General features: G+C 50.8%; 1 protein-coding gene across 2 annotated transcripts in view; it reads right to left on the reverse strand.

The window, feature by feature from the left end:
* PELO (pelota mRNA surveillance and ribosome rescue factor) overlaps positions 1–14441 on the reverse strand; it is a 31479-nt gene extending 17038 nt beyond the window's left edge. Inside the window, exons 1-9 of one of the 2 annotated variants that reach the window (XM_075178755.1) lie at positions 14314–14441; positions 13620–13712; positions 13164–13314; positions 12993–13083; positions 4780–4943; positions 4078–4138; positions 3813–3974; positions 3634–3680; positions 3478–3551 (exon numbers count right to left, since the gene is read on the reverse strand). In XM_075178755.1, the coding sequence (XP_075034856.1) occupies positions 3478–3551; positions 3634–3680; positions 3813–3974; positions 4078–4138; positions 4780–4943; positions 12993–13083; positions 13164–13314; positions 13620–13712; positions 14314–14354 (884 nt within the window). In that variant the 5' untranslated portion in view covers positions 14355–14441. The remainder of the gene's footprint in view (positions 1–3477; positions 3552–3633; positions 3681–3812; positions 3975–4077; positions 4139–4779; positions 4944–12992; positions 13084–13163; positions 13315–13619; positions 13713–14313) is intronic. The other variant, XM_075178754.1, reaches the window with a different exon arrangement.
* Positions 14442–16209: the final 1768 nt, after the last annotated feature.

Here is a 16209-nt window from a genome sequence, read left to right on the forward strand (position 1 = left end):
CGTGAGGAGGAGGAGAGGAGCAGTGTCAGCCCAGCGTGAGGAGAAGGAGAGGAGCAGTGTCTGCCCAGCGTGAGGAGGAGGAGAGGAGCAGTGTCTGCCCAGCGTGAGGAGGAGGAGAGGAGCAGTGTCAGCCCAGCGTGAGGAGGATGACAGGAGCAGTGTCTGCCCAGCGTGAGGAGGAGGAGAGGAGCAGTGTCTGCCCAGCGTGAGGAGGATGACAGGAGCAGTGTCAGCCCAGCGTGAGGAGGATGACAGGAGCAGTGTCAGCCCAGCGTGAGGAGGAGGAGAGGAGCAGTGTCAGCCCAGCGTGAGGAGGATGACAGGAGCAGTGTCTGCCCAGTGTGAGGAGGAGGAGAGGAGCAGTGTCAGCCCAGCGTGAGGAGGATGACAGGAGCAGTGTCAGCCCAGCGTGAGGAGGATGAGAGGAGCAGTGTCTGCCCAGCGTGAGGAGGATGACAGGAGCAGTGTCAGCCCAGCGTGAGGAGGATGAGAGGAGCAGTGTCAGCCCAGCGTGAGGAGGAGGAGAGGAGCAGTGTCTGCCCAGCGTGAGGAGGAGGAGAGGAGCAGTGTCTGCCCAGCGTGAGGAGGAGGAGAGGAGCAGTGTCAGCCCAGCGTGAGGAGGATGAGAGGAGCAGTGTCTGCCCAGCGTGAGGAGGAGGAGAGGAGCAGTGTCAGCCCAGCGTGAGGAGGATGACAGGAGCAGTGTCTGCCCAGCGTGAGGAGGAGGAGAGGAGCAGTGTCTGCCCAGCGTGAGGAGGAGGAGAGGAGCAGTGTCTGCCCAGCGTGAGGAGGAGGAGAGGAGCAGTGTCAGCCCAGCGTGAGGAGGAGGAGAGGAGCAGTGTCAGCCCAGCGTGAGGAGGATGACAGGAGCAGTGTCAGCCCAGCGTGAGGAGGAGGAGAGGAGCAGTGTCAGCCCAGCGTGAGGAGGAGGAGAGGAGCAGTGTCAGCCCAGCGTGAGGAGGATGACAGGAGCAGTGTCAGCCCAGCGTGAGGAGGAGGAGAGGATCAGTGTCAGCCCAGCGTGAGGAGGATGACAGGAGCAGTGTCAGCCCAGCGTGAGGAGGAGGAGAGGAGCAGTGTCAGCCCAGCGTGAGGAGGATGACAGGAGCAGTGTCAGCCCAGCGTGAGGAGGAGGAGAGGAGCAGTGTCAGCCCAGCGTGAGGAGGAGGAGAGGAGCAGTGTCAGCCCAGCGTGAGGAGGATGACAGGAGCAGTGTCTGCCCAGCGTGAGGAGGATGACAGGAGCAGTGTCTGCCCAGCGTGAGGAGGAGGAGAGGAGCAGTGTCAGCCCAGCGTGAGGAGAAGGAGAGGAGCAGTGTCTGCCCAGCGTGAGGAGGAGGAGAGGAGCAGTGTCTGCCCAGCGTGAGGAGGAGGAGAGGAGCAGTGTCAGCCCAGCGTGAGGAGGATGACAGGAGCAGTGTCTGCCCAGCGTGAGGAGGAGGAGAGGAGCAGTGTCTGCCCAGCGTGAGGAGGATGACAGGAGCAGTGTCAGCCCAGCGTGAGGAGGATGACAGGAGCAGTGTCAGCCCAGCGTGAGGAGGAGGAGAGGAGCAGTGTCAGCCCAGCGTGAGGAGGATGACAGGAGCAGTGTCTGCCCAGTGTGAGGAGGAGGAGAGGAGCAGTGTCAGCCCAGCGTGAGGAGGATGACAGGAGCAGTGTCAGCCCAGCGTGAGGAGGAGGAGAGGAGCAGTGTCTGCCCAGCGTGAGGAGAGGAGCAGTGTCTGCCCAGCGTGAGGAGGAGGAGAGGAGCAGTGTCAGCCCAGCGTGAGGAGGATGAGAGGAGCAGTGTCAGCCCAGCGTGAGGAGGATGAGAGGAGCAGTGTCAGCCCAGCGTGAGGAGGATGAGAGGAGCAGTGTCTGCCCAGCGTGAGGAGGAGGAGAGGAGCAGTGTCTGCCCAGCGTGAGGAGGAGAGGAGCAGTGTCTGCACAGTGTGAGGAGGAGGAGAGGAGCAGTGTCTGCACAGTGTGAGGAGGAGGAGAGGAGCAGTGTCTGCCCAGCGTGAGGAGGATGACAGGAGCAGTGTCTGCCCAGCGTGAGGAGGAGGAGAGGAGCAGTGTCAGCCCAGCGTGAGGAGGATGACAGGAGCAGTGTCTGCCCAGCGTGAGGAGGAGGAGAGGAGCAGTGTCAGCCCAGCGTGAGGAGGAGGAGAGGAGCAGTGTCTGCCCAGCGTGAGGAGGATGACAGGAGCAGTGTCTGCCCAGCGTGAGGAGGAGGAGAGGAGCAGTGTCAGCCCAGCGTGAGGAGGATGACAGGAGCAGTGTCTGCCCAGCGTGAGGAGGAGGAGAGGAGCAGTGTCAGCCCAGCGTGAGGAGGAGGAGAGGAGCAGTGTCTGCCCAGCGTGAGGAGGATGACAGGAGCAGTGTCTGCCCAGCGTGAGGAGGAGGAGAGGAGCAGTGTCAGCACACTGTGAGGATGGTGGTAGTAGTTAATCTAAAGTGAAGTTGCCTCACACAGATTATGTGGTGTCAGAAACAGACGTTAGACCCTGGGTCTGCAGGGCAGGGAGGGTGCCTGCTGATCACACGCTCTGCCCCAGACTAGTGCCAGAGATGAGGGTGTGGTGTTGACAGGCAGCCATGATAAGGATCTCCAGATGAGAACACAGTTGATAACCCTAAGGGTAACCACAAACATCTGTCATGACCCAACCTGCACATAGAGAGAGGTGGGAGGCTCAGGAACAAGATGTAACAATCAGCATAAAACACGGTTCCTGGTCGCAGGAACTGGACAGATATTACCTATGGACACATTTCTGAGTATTTCACGCCTGTCATTCTGTGCTAACGTCAACCATAAATCTCTCTGGTTACGGCTGTAGATCCTAAAACCTTACAGTATACTGCCAAGGTCATCACCACAGGCTAGAGGATGGTTACATAGGGAGAGGAATCAGTAGCAGAAAGAAGTAATAATACCACTGTATAGGTCATTGGTACGGCCTCAACTAGAATACTGTGTTCAGTTCTGGAGGCCATATCTCCAGAAGGATATAAATACATTAGAGACTGTCCTAAGAAGGGCAGCTAAAATTGTGCATGGCCTACAGCACAAAACTTATCCGGAAAGACTACATCAAATTCTATGTTCTACTGGGAGAGTGGCCGCAACAGTGGGCATGAGAGAGAGACAGAGAGAGAGAGACAGAGAGAGACAGGGAGTGTGTGTGTGTGAGGGGGTGTGTGTGTGTGTGCAGTGAGCTAGGTGCATGGACATGAGGAGAGTAGAGGAAGAGGTGTACCCGGAGGAGGACTGGTGCACTGGGACAGGGGGCATGCAGTGAGCTAGGGGCATGGAGACGAGGGGAGTAGAGGAAGAGGTGTATCCAACAGAGGACTGGTGCACTGGGACAGGGGGCATGCAGTGAGCTAGGGGCATGGAGACAAGGAGAGTAGAGGAAGAGGTGTACCCAGGAGAGGATTGGTGTACTGGGACAGGGGGCATGCAGTGAGCTGCTGTAATGAGCAGAGGACTAACCCATAAAATGCTCGGTCTGGTTCATGTTGCAGCATTTTGTAGAAGTCTCCCAGGGCCTTTATTTCAGCTGCAGCCTGCAATGAGGGCACAGATTAGTAGAGAACATGGCAGAGGCTCAGACACACAGCTGGGGGTTGTCACTAAGGACACACTGACCTTCGTGTCTGCTAGGCGCGCAGTGACTGCCGGGTCACACAGAACTTCTGCAAAAGTAACAAACATAGAATAAAATGTTGTCCAACCTACAAGCAAAATGTAACCTATCTGCAGTATATTTCCCATGACGGAGGACGACACTTTAATGTGTAATGTGAGAGATCACAGATAGGAAGTACCTGTGAGGGAGTGTTTGTGACCAGATGAACTGTGAACTTGGATGAATTTTCCACGGTTTTCCAGAATCGTTTTTAAATCTTGTTTTACAGCTCGGAGGAAGAGAAACTCGCAAAATTGCTCTCGCACAAATCCTGGGGAGGCCACTAAGACCACTTTTACCACTGGACCCCGGCCGAGAGAGAATAAGAAAGGGGTTAAGATACCTGGAATGGACACTAGAGAGACATGAATCCAGAAGAGGAGATATCTGCAAGACACACTCACCATCAAAGTTGATGTGACGGATGATTCCCTGCATGACCTGCTCATAGAACTTCTCCAGGGCCTGAGAAAGAAGAGGAAAAGTGAGGTCTGAGACTATGCTAGAAGCAGGAGAGAGAAGGGGGCAGAGGGCACAGAGGGGGTGAGGACAGTATGGAAGAGGCCGGGGCAGAGGGCACAGAAGGGGTGAGGACAGTATGGAAGAGGCCGGGGCAGAGGGCACAGAGGGGGTGAGGACAGTATGGAAGAGGCCAGGGCAGAGGGCACAGAGGGGATGAGGACAGAATGGCAGAGGCCGGGGCAGAGGGGGTGAGGACAGTATGACAGAGCCCGGGGCAGAGGGCACAGAGGGGGTGAGGACAGTATGACAGAGGCCGGGGCAGAGGGCACAGAAGGGGTGAGGACAGTATGGCAGAGACTGGGGCAGAGGGCACAGAGGGGGTGAGGACAGAATGGCAGAGGGCACAGAAGGGGTGAGGACAGTATGGCAGAGGGCACAGAAGGGGTGAGGACAGTATGGCAGAGGGCACAAAAGGGGTGAGGACAGTATGGCAGAGGGCACAGAAGAGGTGAGGACAGTATAGCAGAGGGCACAGAAGTGGTGAGGACAGTATGGCAGAGGGCACAGAAGGGGTGACCGTGTGAGAGAAGGATATTCTTGGGGCGCCAGAGGATGAAGGGTACAGACAGATGATGAGCGCTGACCTTTTCATGCTGTGAGCAGCTGCCCTGTCTCTTGCGTGGAATATTGGTCTCAATCTTGGCTCGGAGAAGAGTCATACTAGATGTGACGAGACAGATGTGGGCGAGACCTTCCTGCATGATCACCGCCGCGACATCAGCGCTGAACGCAGGATCACAGGCCTGTTCTGATTGAGAGAACACAGTGTCCATTAGTGATCTATGTATGTGTGTTATTAGGAATCTAGTGATCTATGTATGTGTGTTATTAGTGATCTAGTGATCTATGTATGTGTGTTATTAGGGATCTAGTGATCTATGTATGTGTGTTATTCGGGATCTAGTGATCTATGGTATGTGTGTTATTAGGGATCTAGTGATCTATGTATGTGTGTTATTAGTGATCTATGTATGTGTGTTATTAGGGATACAGTGATCTATGTATGTGTGTTATTAGTGATACAGTGATCTATGTATGTGTGTTATTAGTGATGCAGTGATCTATGTATGTGTGTTATTAGTGATACAGTGATCTATGTATGTGTGTTATTAGAGATCTAGTGATACGGGCTGACCTGACCTACTGGAGCAATAGAACAAATAAAGGAGGTAGAATTCAACTCATTAATTCTCCTCCTTATTTAATCACAAGACGTCCAGACTCTGATATTGAATGAAACCTACCACATATTTCTCTGTATGTAGAGTCAGGAGGGACGTGACCCAAGTTTACTTTTTACCATTTCCAAAAAGCGATTTTTACTCTCCGATAAACCTTTTTCCAATGGAGAGCAATGGAGGTACAGCTTACTGATGGAGTGATCCTGATGTCAGCCATGGAGGTACAGCTGACTGATGGAGTGATCCCGGTGTCAGCCATGGAGGTACAGCTGACTGATGGAGTGATCCCGATGTCAGCCATGGAGGTACAGCTGAATGATGGAGTGATCCCGATGTCAGCCATGGAGGTACAGCTTACTGATGGAGTGATCCTGATGTCAGCCATGTAGGTACAGCTTACTGATGGAGTGATCCTGATGTCAGCCATGGAGGTACAGCTTACTGATGGAGTGATCCCGATGTCAGCCATGGAGGTACAGCTTACTGATGGAGTGATCCTGATGTCAGCCATGGAGGTACAGCTTACTGATGGAGTGATCCCGATGTCAGCCATGTAGGTACAGCTTACTGATGGAGTGATCCTGATGTCAGCCATGGAGGTACAGCTGACTGATGGAGTGATCCCAATGTCAGCCATGGAGGTACAGCTTACTGATGGAGTAATCCCGATGTCAGCAATGGAGGTACAGCTTACTGATGGAGTGATCCCGATGTCAGCCATGGAGGTACAGCTTACTGATGGAGTGATCCTGATGTCAGCAATGGAGGTACAGCTTACTGATGGAGTGATCCCAATGTCAGCCATGGAGGTACAGCTTACTGATGGAGTGATCCCGATGTCAGCCATGGAGGTACAGCTTACTGATCCCGATGTCATCAATGGAGGTACAGCTGACTGATGGAGTGATCCCAATGTCAGCCATGGAGGTACAGCTTACTGATGGAGTGATCCCGATGTCAGCAATGGAGGTACAGCTTACTGATGGAGTGATCCCGATGTCAGCCATGGAGGTACAGCTTACTGATGGAGTAATCCCGATGTCAGCAATGGAGGTACAGCTTACTGATGGAGTGATCCCAATGTCAGCCATGGAGGTACAGCTTACTGATGGAGTGATCCCGATGTCAGCCATGGAGGTACAGCTTACTGATGGAGTGATCCCGATGTCAGCCATGGAGGTACAGCTTACTGATGGAGTGATCCTGATGTCAGCCATGGAGGTACAGCTGACTGATGGAGTGATCCCGGTGTCAGCCATGGAGGTACAGCTGACTGATGGAGTGATCCCGATGTCAGCCATGGAGGTACAGCTTACTGATGGAGTGATCCTGATGTCAGCCATGGAGGTACAGCTGAATGATGGAGTGATCCCGATGTCAGCCATGGAGGTACAGCTTACTGATGGAGTGATCCTGATGTCAGCCATGTAGGTACAGCTTACTGATGGAGTGATCCTGATGTCAGCCATGGAGGTACAGCTTACTGATGGAGTGATCCCGATGTCAGCAATGGAGGTACAGCTTACTGATGGAGTGATCCTGATGTCAGCCATGGAGGTACAGCTTACTGATGGAGTGATCCCGATGTCAGCCATGGAGGTACAGCTTACTGATCCCGATGTCAGCAATGGAGGTACAGCTTACTGATGGAGTAATCCCGATGTCAGCAATGGAGGTACAGCTTACTGATGGAGTGATCCCAATGTCAGCCATGGAGGTACAGCTTACTGATGGAGTGATCCCGATGTCAGCCATGGAGGTACAGCTTACTGATGGAGTGATCCCGATGTCAGCCATGGAGGTACAGCTTACTGATCCCGATGTCAGCAATGGAGGTACAGCTGACTGATGAAGTGATCCCAATGTCAGCCATGGAGGTACAGCTTACTGATGAAGTGATCCCGATGTCAGCCATGGAGGTACAGCTTACTGATGGAGTGATCCAGATGTCAGCCATGGAGGTACAGCTTACTGATGGAGTGATCCCGATGTCAGCCACGGAGGTACAGCTGACTGGTGGAGTGATCCCGATGTCAGCCATGGAGGTATAGCTTACTGATGGAGTGATCCCGATGTCAGCCATGGAGGTACATCTTACTGATGGAGTCATCCCGATGTCAGCAATGGAGGTACAGCTTACTGATGGAGTGATCCTGATGTCAGCCATGGAGGTACAGCTTACTGATGGAGTAATCCCGATGTCAGCAATGGAGGTACAGCTTACTGATGGAGTGATCCCAATGTCAGCCATGGAGGTACAGCTTACTGATGGAGTGATCCCGATGTCAGCCATGGAGGTACAGCTTACTGATCCCGATGTCATCAATGGAGGTACAGCTGACTGATGGAGTGATCCCAATGTCAGCAATGGAGGTACAGCTTACTGATGGAGTAATCCCGATGTCAGCAATGGAGGTACAGCTTACTGATGGAGTGATCCCAATGTCAGCCATGGAGGTACAGCTTACTGATGGAGTGATCCCGATGTCAGCCATGGAGGTACAGCTTACTGATGGAGTGATCCCGATGTCAGCCATGGAGGTACAGCTTACTGATGGAGTGATCCCGATGTCAGCCATGGAGGTACAGCTTACTGATCCCGATGTCAGCAATGGAGGTACAGCTGACTGATGAAGTGATCCCAATGTCAGCCATGGAGGTACAGCTTACTGATGAAGTGATCCCGATGTCAGCCATGGAGGTACAGCTTACTGATGGAGTGATCCCGATGTCAGCCATGGAGGTATAGCTTACTGATGGAGTGATCCCGATGTCAGCCATGGAGGTACAGCTGACTGATGGAGTGATCCCGATGTCAGCAATGGAGGTACAGCTGACTGATGGCGTGATCCCAATGTCAGCCATGGAGGTACAGCTGACTGATGGCGTGATCCCGATGTCAGCCATGGAGGTACAGCTGACTGATGGCGTGATCCTGATGTCAGCCATGGAGGTAGAGCTTACTGATAGAGTGATCCCGATGTCAGCCATGGAGGTACAGCTTACTGATGGAGTGATCCCGATGTCAGCCATGGAGGTACAGCTTACTGATCCCGATGTCAGCAATGGAGGTACAGCTGACTGGTGGAGTGATCCTGATGTCAGCCATGGAGGTACAGCTGACTGATGAAATGATCCCAATGTCAGCCATGGAGGTACAGCTTACTGATGAAGTGATCCCGATGTCAGCCATGGAGGTACAGCTTACTGATGGAGTGATCCAGATGTCAGCCATGGAGGTACAGCTTACTGATGGAGTGATCCCGATGTCAGCCACGGAGGTACAGCTGACTGGTGGAGTGATCCCGATGTCAGCCATGGAGGTATAGCTTACTGATGGAGTGATCCCGATGTCAGCCATGGAGGTACAGCTTACTGATGGAGTCATCCCGATGTCAGCCATGGAGGTACAGCTTACTGATGGAGTGATCCCGATGTCACCCATGGAGGTACAGCTTACTGATGGAGTGATCCCGATGTCAGCCATGGAGGTACAGCTTACTGATGGAGTGATCCCGATGTCACCCATGGAGGTACAGCTTACTGATGGAGTGATCCCGATGTCAGCCATGGAGGTACAGCTTACTGATGGAGTGATCCCGATGTCACCCATGGAGGTACAGCTTACTGATGGAGTGATCCCGATGTCAAACAGGATGGGCAGCAAGGCCACAGACTAAAGAAACTTCTTCCTAACAATGTTCCTGTTATGACGTCCCATTCCACGCTCTTAGCGACGCTCACTCTCTGCTATCAGAACCCGTGCTTCCGGGTATCAGCGGTCATATGACCACAACTCTGGGCGGGGATTTCAAACTTCACTCTGACACTTGGTGAGTGTCAGAGCAACTTGCATGCTTCCTGGCTCCAGGTTCTTCGTGGATTCTTTGTGCTGTTTGATTTCTTGCCAGATTCCCGTGTACCAGAGCTGCCTGTCTGACTATTCTGATTCTCCTGCGTTTGTGTACCGACCACGCTCGCTGACTATCCGCTGCTATCTTGTGCTCCTGACCTTGTAATCTGCCTGCTAATTTTGCCTCTGTCATTTGATCGTGTACCGAACCCAGAATCCATTGACGCCGAGACCGCCTCTTGATTCTGTACTGTGCCTACCAATTGGGTACCAGATCTGGTTGTCTGACTACGGGAGCCTTATTCACATCCTACAACTACCAGAACATCATCTCCACCAAGTGCTACATCTAGAGGCAGGCCAGTGGACCGCAACCTGCGGGCTCTCAGCAGCTAAGTCCATCCTGCCTTGCAGTGGTGAATACCGGCAAGCTCGTTAGACTCCGCACCTCTGGTCGGCCAGCGCCAACCTAGATTAGCACCAGATCCTATCAACATGGCTACAGTGCCTCAGCTGTGGTAAAGATGTGCATAAGCCAAAGCCCCATGCATCCATAAAGGCCCTGTGGCTCTAGCTGAATGAGGCGTAACTCGAATCGGAGCAGCACATATGCCTACTCTATAGCCAATGGCACTGTACGAGGCATGGACTGGCTGCCTCATGGAGGTAGATCTGCTAAAGTAGATATGTAAGGTATGTGCTGCAACCAACAGAGGTAGCTCAGAGCTTTCTATCTTATTACTTACATATAAATCAGAGACGATCTTCAGAAGGAAATAAGAAACGGTGCAGAGGACAACCTTATGCTCATGGAAAGTGATGGAAGCAGAAAAACACACCACCAGGAGATGCCACATCTCAGAGACGAAGAGCAAGAACAAGCCCGGTGGCTAAGTGGTTAGCACTTCTGCCTCACAGCGCTGGGGTCATGAGTTCAATTCCCAACCATGGTCTTATCTGTGTGGAGTTTGTATGTACTCTTCGTGTTTGCGTGGGTTTCCTCCGGGTGCTCCGGTTTCCTCCCACACGCCAAAAAAACATACTAGTAGGATAATTGGCTGCTATCAAAATTGACCCTAGTCTCTCGGTCTGTCTGTCTGTGTGTGTGTGTGTGTGTGTTAGGAAATTTAGACTGTAAGCCCCAATGGGGCAGGGACTGATGTGAATGAGTTCTCTGTACAGCGCTGCAGAATCAGTGAGCTATATAAATAAATGACGATGATGAAGCCCATAAAGGTTCAAAGGGCTCGAGCTGCAGGGTTTGAATACTAGATTTACATTCAAGGGATGAACCAAATGCCTATAAGGAAGCCACACATGAGCCACTTTCTTGTAGAAACGACTAAAATGTTGGGATATTGACCAAGTGATGCCGAAACCTCTTAAGAGAACTTAGTGCAAAGACCTTCTCTATGATGACCAATTCTGAAAATCCTTTCCACTGAAACACGTAGGCCTCTAGAGAGACGCGGTTATGGCTAGACTCAAGGTTTTGGTGAAGGAATAGTCCGTGGGACATCAGATCTGGGCAAGGTGAGGTGTAACCACCACGGAGGACCCAGACTGTCAAGTCTGCCTACCAAAAGTGGCGCTGCCAACTTGAGCCATCAGTATTCCCTCATCCCTGACTTTCTATAGCACTCTGGGAAGCAAAGCACTTGTCGAGAAGAGGTATCCAAGGAGATAACATGTATCATCGACAACTGGTCGATGATACATCCTTCTGAATCCTGGGTCTGAGAGCTGGAATGGGGCACCTTGCAATTTACCAAACATGCCATGAGGTTGACATTGGTGTCACCTCATCAGTTCACCAGCTGAGCAAATTCAGAAAAACTTGTCCCCAGCGCATTAGGCCGACAATATCCTCCCTAGAGTGTCCTGAAAATGGATCTGGCCAAATGGAACCACATCCACGGTGGAGATCACTGTTCCAAACATCTTTGCGCAAAGGTCAGACGAAACAGAGGGGTATGTCAATTGACTAATTAAACCCTGGAGAACATGGATCTTGAGAAGAGGAAGGAAGACTAGTGGACCTAAGAATTTGGAAAAAGGGAGGAATTGACAATGTTATTTATCCAACCTTGCCTGCAGAGGTGAAAATCATCTACTGCCCGCTCCTTGGTAGCAGCTCTGACCAGAGATTGTTCAAGGCAGGGAAGATGGTGATCCTTGGTCGACAAAGAAGAGCTGCAAAAACTTTGGTAAAAACAAGGACATGGAGGTAGGCATCCTGAACATCTCTTATATCTCCCTGTAGATATGGCATGAATCACAGACTGCAAAGACTCCATCTTGAAGCCATTGTGAGACATGCAGTGCCTTGAGGTCCGAGACTGGCTGAAAAGATTGGTCCTTCTTAGGAACCAAGAGAATAAAAGCTGTATCCTAGCACAAGGGTCAGTACAGTGGCGGATCCAGGGGGAGGGGGGGGGGCGCGATCGGGGCATTCGCCCCCCCTAGCAGCAAAAAGCTAGGTCCCAGCCGCCGATTAAAATGGGAGGGGCGGGGCTAAGCGCGTGCGGGGGCGGGGCTAAATGTGGGCCAGCCAATCAGAGTGGTCCCAGCCGGCGACCACAACGGGAGGGGGCGGGCCAATCGCAGGCGGAAGGCGGGGTTAACGCAGGCCAGCCAATCAGAGCAGAGGAGGGGTGTGATTATGCAAAATCACCCCCCTAAACATAAAGTCTAGATCCGCCCCTGGGTCAGTAGGGTATAATCACTCAGAAGAAAGAACTGAATGGAAGACACATAATGCACAGGGTTCCAGGGAATGTGTCCCTGACATGCGTTAGTCCCCAGGGAGAAAGTCCTATAAGTCAGTACGAGCAGAAGATCTAAAGATCCCCCCAGCCCAGACTCGGGGTCACCACCTCCTGAAGAAAAACTATCATAAGAGCTATACGAGACAGACATCATTACTAAGATCCTTCTGTGTTCATATGACCAAGAGGTGCACATTGTTCCAGGTGCTGGTGAGAGTCTGGTGTTGGCGGCATTACCCTCCTACAACTGCCACCAGGTTGCCACTCACAGACAACGCGTGGCTGGATTGACCAAGCGGCAGCAGGAGGAGCAGCCAGTGATGATTTATTGCTGACATAACGTGTGATGGAACAAGGTGTCAGATTAAACCCGTCCCAACACATTCAGGCTCCAGGACAACAACTCCAAAAATCCACTCAATTCCACTGAGGAAGACACAGAGCAGCAGCGAAACGCGTTGGTAACTCTACAGTCCACAGACTTACCGACAGTCTGACCTACTAATTTTATTTTCTTGTTTCTAATTTAATACTTGATGTTACTTCATTACATCTTTAATCTTAAATTATTATGTACTCATTCCTCACTTCTCTGTTTCTATTTTTCTTATCAACATTTACACCCAATAAATTATTGAACACATATTTCCTCATCTGTTCTGCCCCCTTCAGCAGGTTCTCTACCTACCCACACGTACCCCTTAGTCGCAGCCCACTGATCCCGTAGCAGAATGTACACAGGGTTTATTGCCCCTAGTTCTGTATCTCCCCCTTGAATTATCACAGGAGGCTTCTTCCTTGATATCATGTGGAGAAAGCTGTCTGAATGTTTGGTGGTCTTCCTATTGGGGGGACGCATCGGTGAGGCCGTTCGCAGCTTGGAGCGGTTGGATGGTTCATGTAATGTGAGTGTTGATCAGGGAGGTGGGTTCATGTAATGTGGGTGCGGAGGGGGTGAGGTGGGGTAATATATGGGGGTGCAGGAGCCTCCTTACCTATCCTCTCCAGCACAACGCTGTCCCACTCTTTTTTGGCCAGGGTGAACTTGCGGTTCAGTTCCAGCTCGATGGTGTGATAGGCCCCCATCTGCAGGTAGTGCGATACAGAGCGTAAGACGGGTGAGGAGTAGAGAGGAAGAGAACCGGTCTAGAGATGGTCCCAGTTACCTTTACATACTGGTTCTCCTGGATGTTGATGCCTTTGACACGCAGCTGGCAGGCCTGGGAGTCGAAGTCGATATTCTCTACACATATGGTGAGTATGGTCCTGACACGAGTACTGCCCACACTGCCCGTGGCCGACTCCGTCTGCACCTTTCTGGAGGACAGAGTGGGATATACTATAACGTGACAAATCCTGGCTCAGCCACCACAATCTATGATTCCGGTGTGATGCAAAGCTTAAAAAATCCAAATTAATTTTTGTGCCTATTTTGGCGAGAATGCACCTATTTGTATGACGAGTCATTCGCCTCATCTCAAGGAATGGGGGGTGGGCACACACACCTCAATGGGGGGAAAGGGGGTGGGCAAACACCTCACAGAGGGGGAAGGGGGGTGGGCATACACCTCACAGAGGGGGAAGGGGGATGGGCATACACCTCATCAGCTGGGGGCAAACACCTGATAGTTGAAGCCTGCAGACTGTCGCCCACTTGCAGAAGGTTATATGTGTGCCACATGTCCTCCGCCTCATCCGGGACCAACGTCACCTGTCTGACATGAGAGAGATCAGGTTATACAGACATCCCAGTAACCATGGCATCCTGATACTGACCATGTGCACCTGCTGGCAGTTATACACAATAAGAACAGATACCAAGCCCTATGCCCAGTATACAGGACTAGAGAAGTGGTACTGGGCAGTTATACACAATAAGAACAGATACCGAGCCCTATGCCCAGTATACAGGACTAGAGAAGTGGTACTGGGCAGTTATACACAATAAGAACAGATACTGAGCCCTATGCCCAGTATACAGGACTAGAGAAGTGGTACTGGGCAGTTATACACAATAAGAACAGATACCGAGCCCTATGCCCATTATACAGTACTAGAGAAGTGGTACTGGGCAGTTATACACAATAAGAAGAGATACCGAGCCCTATGCCCAGTATACAGGACTAGAGAAGTGGTACTGGGCAGTTATACACAATAAGAACAGATACTGAGCCCTATGCCCAGTATACAGGACTAGAGAAGTGGTACTGGGCAGTTATACACAATAAGAACAGATACTGAGCCCTATGCCCAGTATACAGGACTAGAGAAGTAGTAATAGGCAGTGATGCCCCTTATATATGATCCAAGGCTCACCCCGCGTTGTCTTTTTCGATATCTTTCCTAATTAGCTTCATATTTGGAGTTCAGTGCAGTCCCTGTCCCCTCCTGCCCAGTTGAATCCGTCTGACTCTTAGGTGCCACCTCCAACATGGCGGAGGAAGCCGCTGTTCCACCATCTTTCTACACCCAAGGACTTTACGGATAACTATAACAGTTAGCAAGTATTGAGGCGTTATCGCTCCACATACCACAGGGGGGCTGAGGGGCGACAGACTAATATTAGTCACTCTGCGCTAATACGGAACGGGTGTTACCGAGAGTCGGGAGTACAAACATGGCGTCTACACTACTTCCGGTGTAATTTCCCCGGTCTCAATTATAATGTGAGCGTGTGGCTTAGCTCTAACTGTACCTTCCGGGTTTACTAAGATGACGACTTCCGTCCTCCTCCACACGCCATCTTTACTCCTGGCAGTAACCCTTTATTTACCGGTGACTGTCCTGTAGGGGGCAGAATCACAGCTGGCTAAATACTAGTACTACTGCCACCAGTAATAATACTATTAATACTAGTACTACTCTTACCAATAATGTTACAACAATATTTCTTCTGCTGCTGCTACTACTATTTATTCAATTACTGCTGCTTTTACTCATGTGAGTAACAATATTACTAATAATACTAATAATAAGACTATTACTATTGGGAATATTTATATTACTACTAATACCGATACCACTGATGATATTTATACTAATACATCTTACAGAGTATCACTGCTCTGCACAGTGCCACTTCCCTCCTGTCCACAATCCACAGCACTGCTATATAGGGGAATATATAGCACTATTATCACATTCAGTACTCATGAGATGATGGGGGTTGTAATACTCCTAGGTCCATGGAGACAGTATTACAGGTAACAGTGGTCGGGTCCTTGTCAGATCTAATAATCTGACCCAAGTCTGCCTGTGGTGTGAAGTATATCTGGAAGCGCTTCAATCAGCTGGAGAGAATAGACACAGACCAAGTTCTGTATACAAGGAATATTCTGTTTATTGATACAAAGATACAAGTCTTTATAGCCTACTGAATATATGAATCCTACGTCATAAGCATACAATAGTCTATGGGATGCGCTGCTGATTAACTATCTCACGTATTCTTAAGGTGTTTACTTTCTCCCCTTCTAAGGACAGATGAGCCTATTGTTCTTATCTCAGGGGGGGCTGGAGGTTTATCTCCTATCTGCCATGTCCAACATGGGCACAGCTCCCATACTACAAGCTGAAGATGTAACCACCTATTGTTCACAAATCTTGCTACATTCTTACAGGAGTTCTCTGTCTGCTTAACCTCAAGGCTGTGGGCTTACATGTTGTAAGACTGGAAATCAGCAGAAAAACAAATAATCTCTTTTAGCAAATAATATATCTATGCAAGTTACAAAAATGGCTGAACAAAGGCCTAATGAGGCCTTAACAAAAATCATATTTAACACCCTCGTATCGCTGGAGGTGGAGCTACATCTGGGATAGCTTTCTTTTATCCACACTTTGCTCTTATCCCCACTTTTCTCTTATCCTCACTGCCCTCTTCCCATGGTCTTTGTCCTGTTTGCACATCAGGATGTCCCCAGAAAGACCCCTCACTCTCCTCCACCCCCATTTCCTTCCTATTGTGTCCTTCAGTCTCCTGGGGGGTCCCAGCTCCCCCCACATATGAAGGATTACACTCAGTGTATGTGGAAGAGGACTGGTGCGGAGGACTAATCATTAGTAGGGATATATTGCAGCAGATGAACTACCAGGGACAGAACCTAGGACCCCGGACACGTCATGTATCCAACATGATATAATATAACGATCTAGGTCTACGGCACCGTGAGAGTCAGAATAATGATGTGATTGTACACATCAGGGGTATCC

This window comes from Mixophyes fleayi, chromosome 7 (assembly GCF_038048845.1).
Source record: "Mixophyes fleayi isolate aMixFle1 chromosome 7, aMixFle1.hap1, whole genome shotgun sequence".
In the NCBI taxonomy this organism is placed as follows: Eukaryota; Metazoa; Chordata; class Amphibia; order Anura; family Limnodynastidae; genus Mixophyes; species Mixophyes fleayi.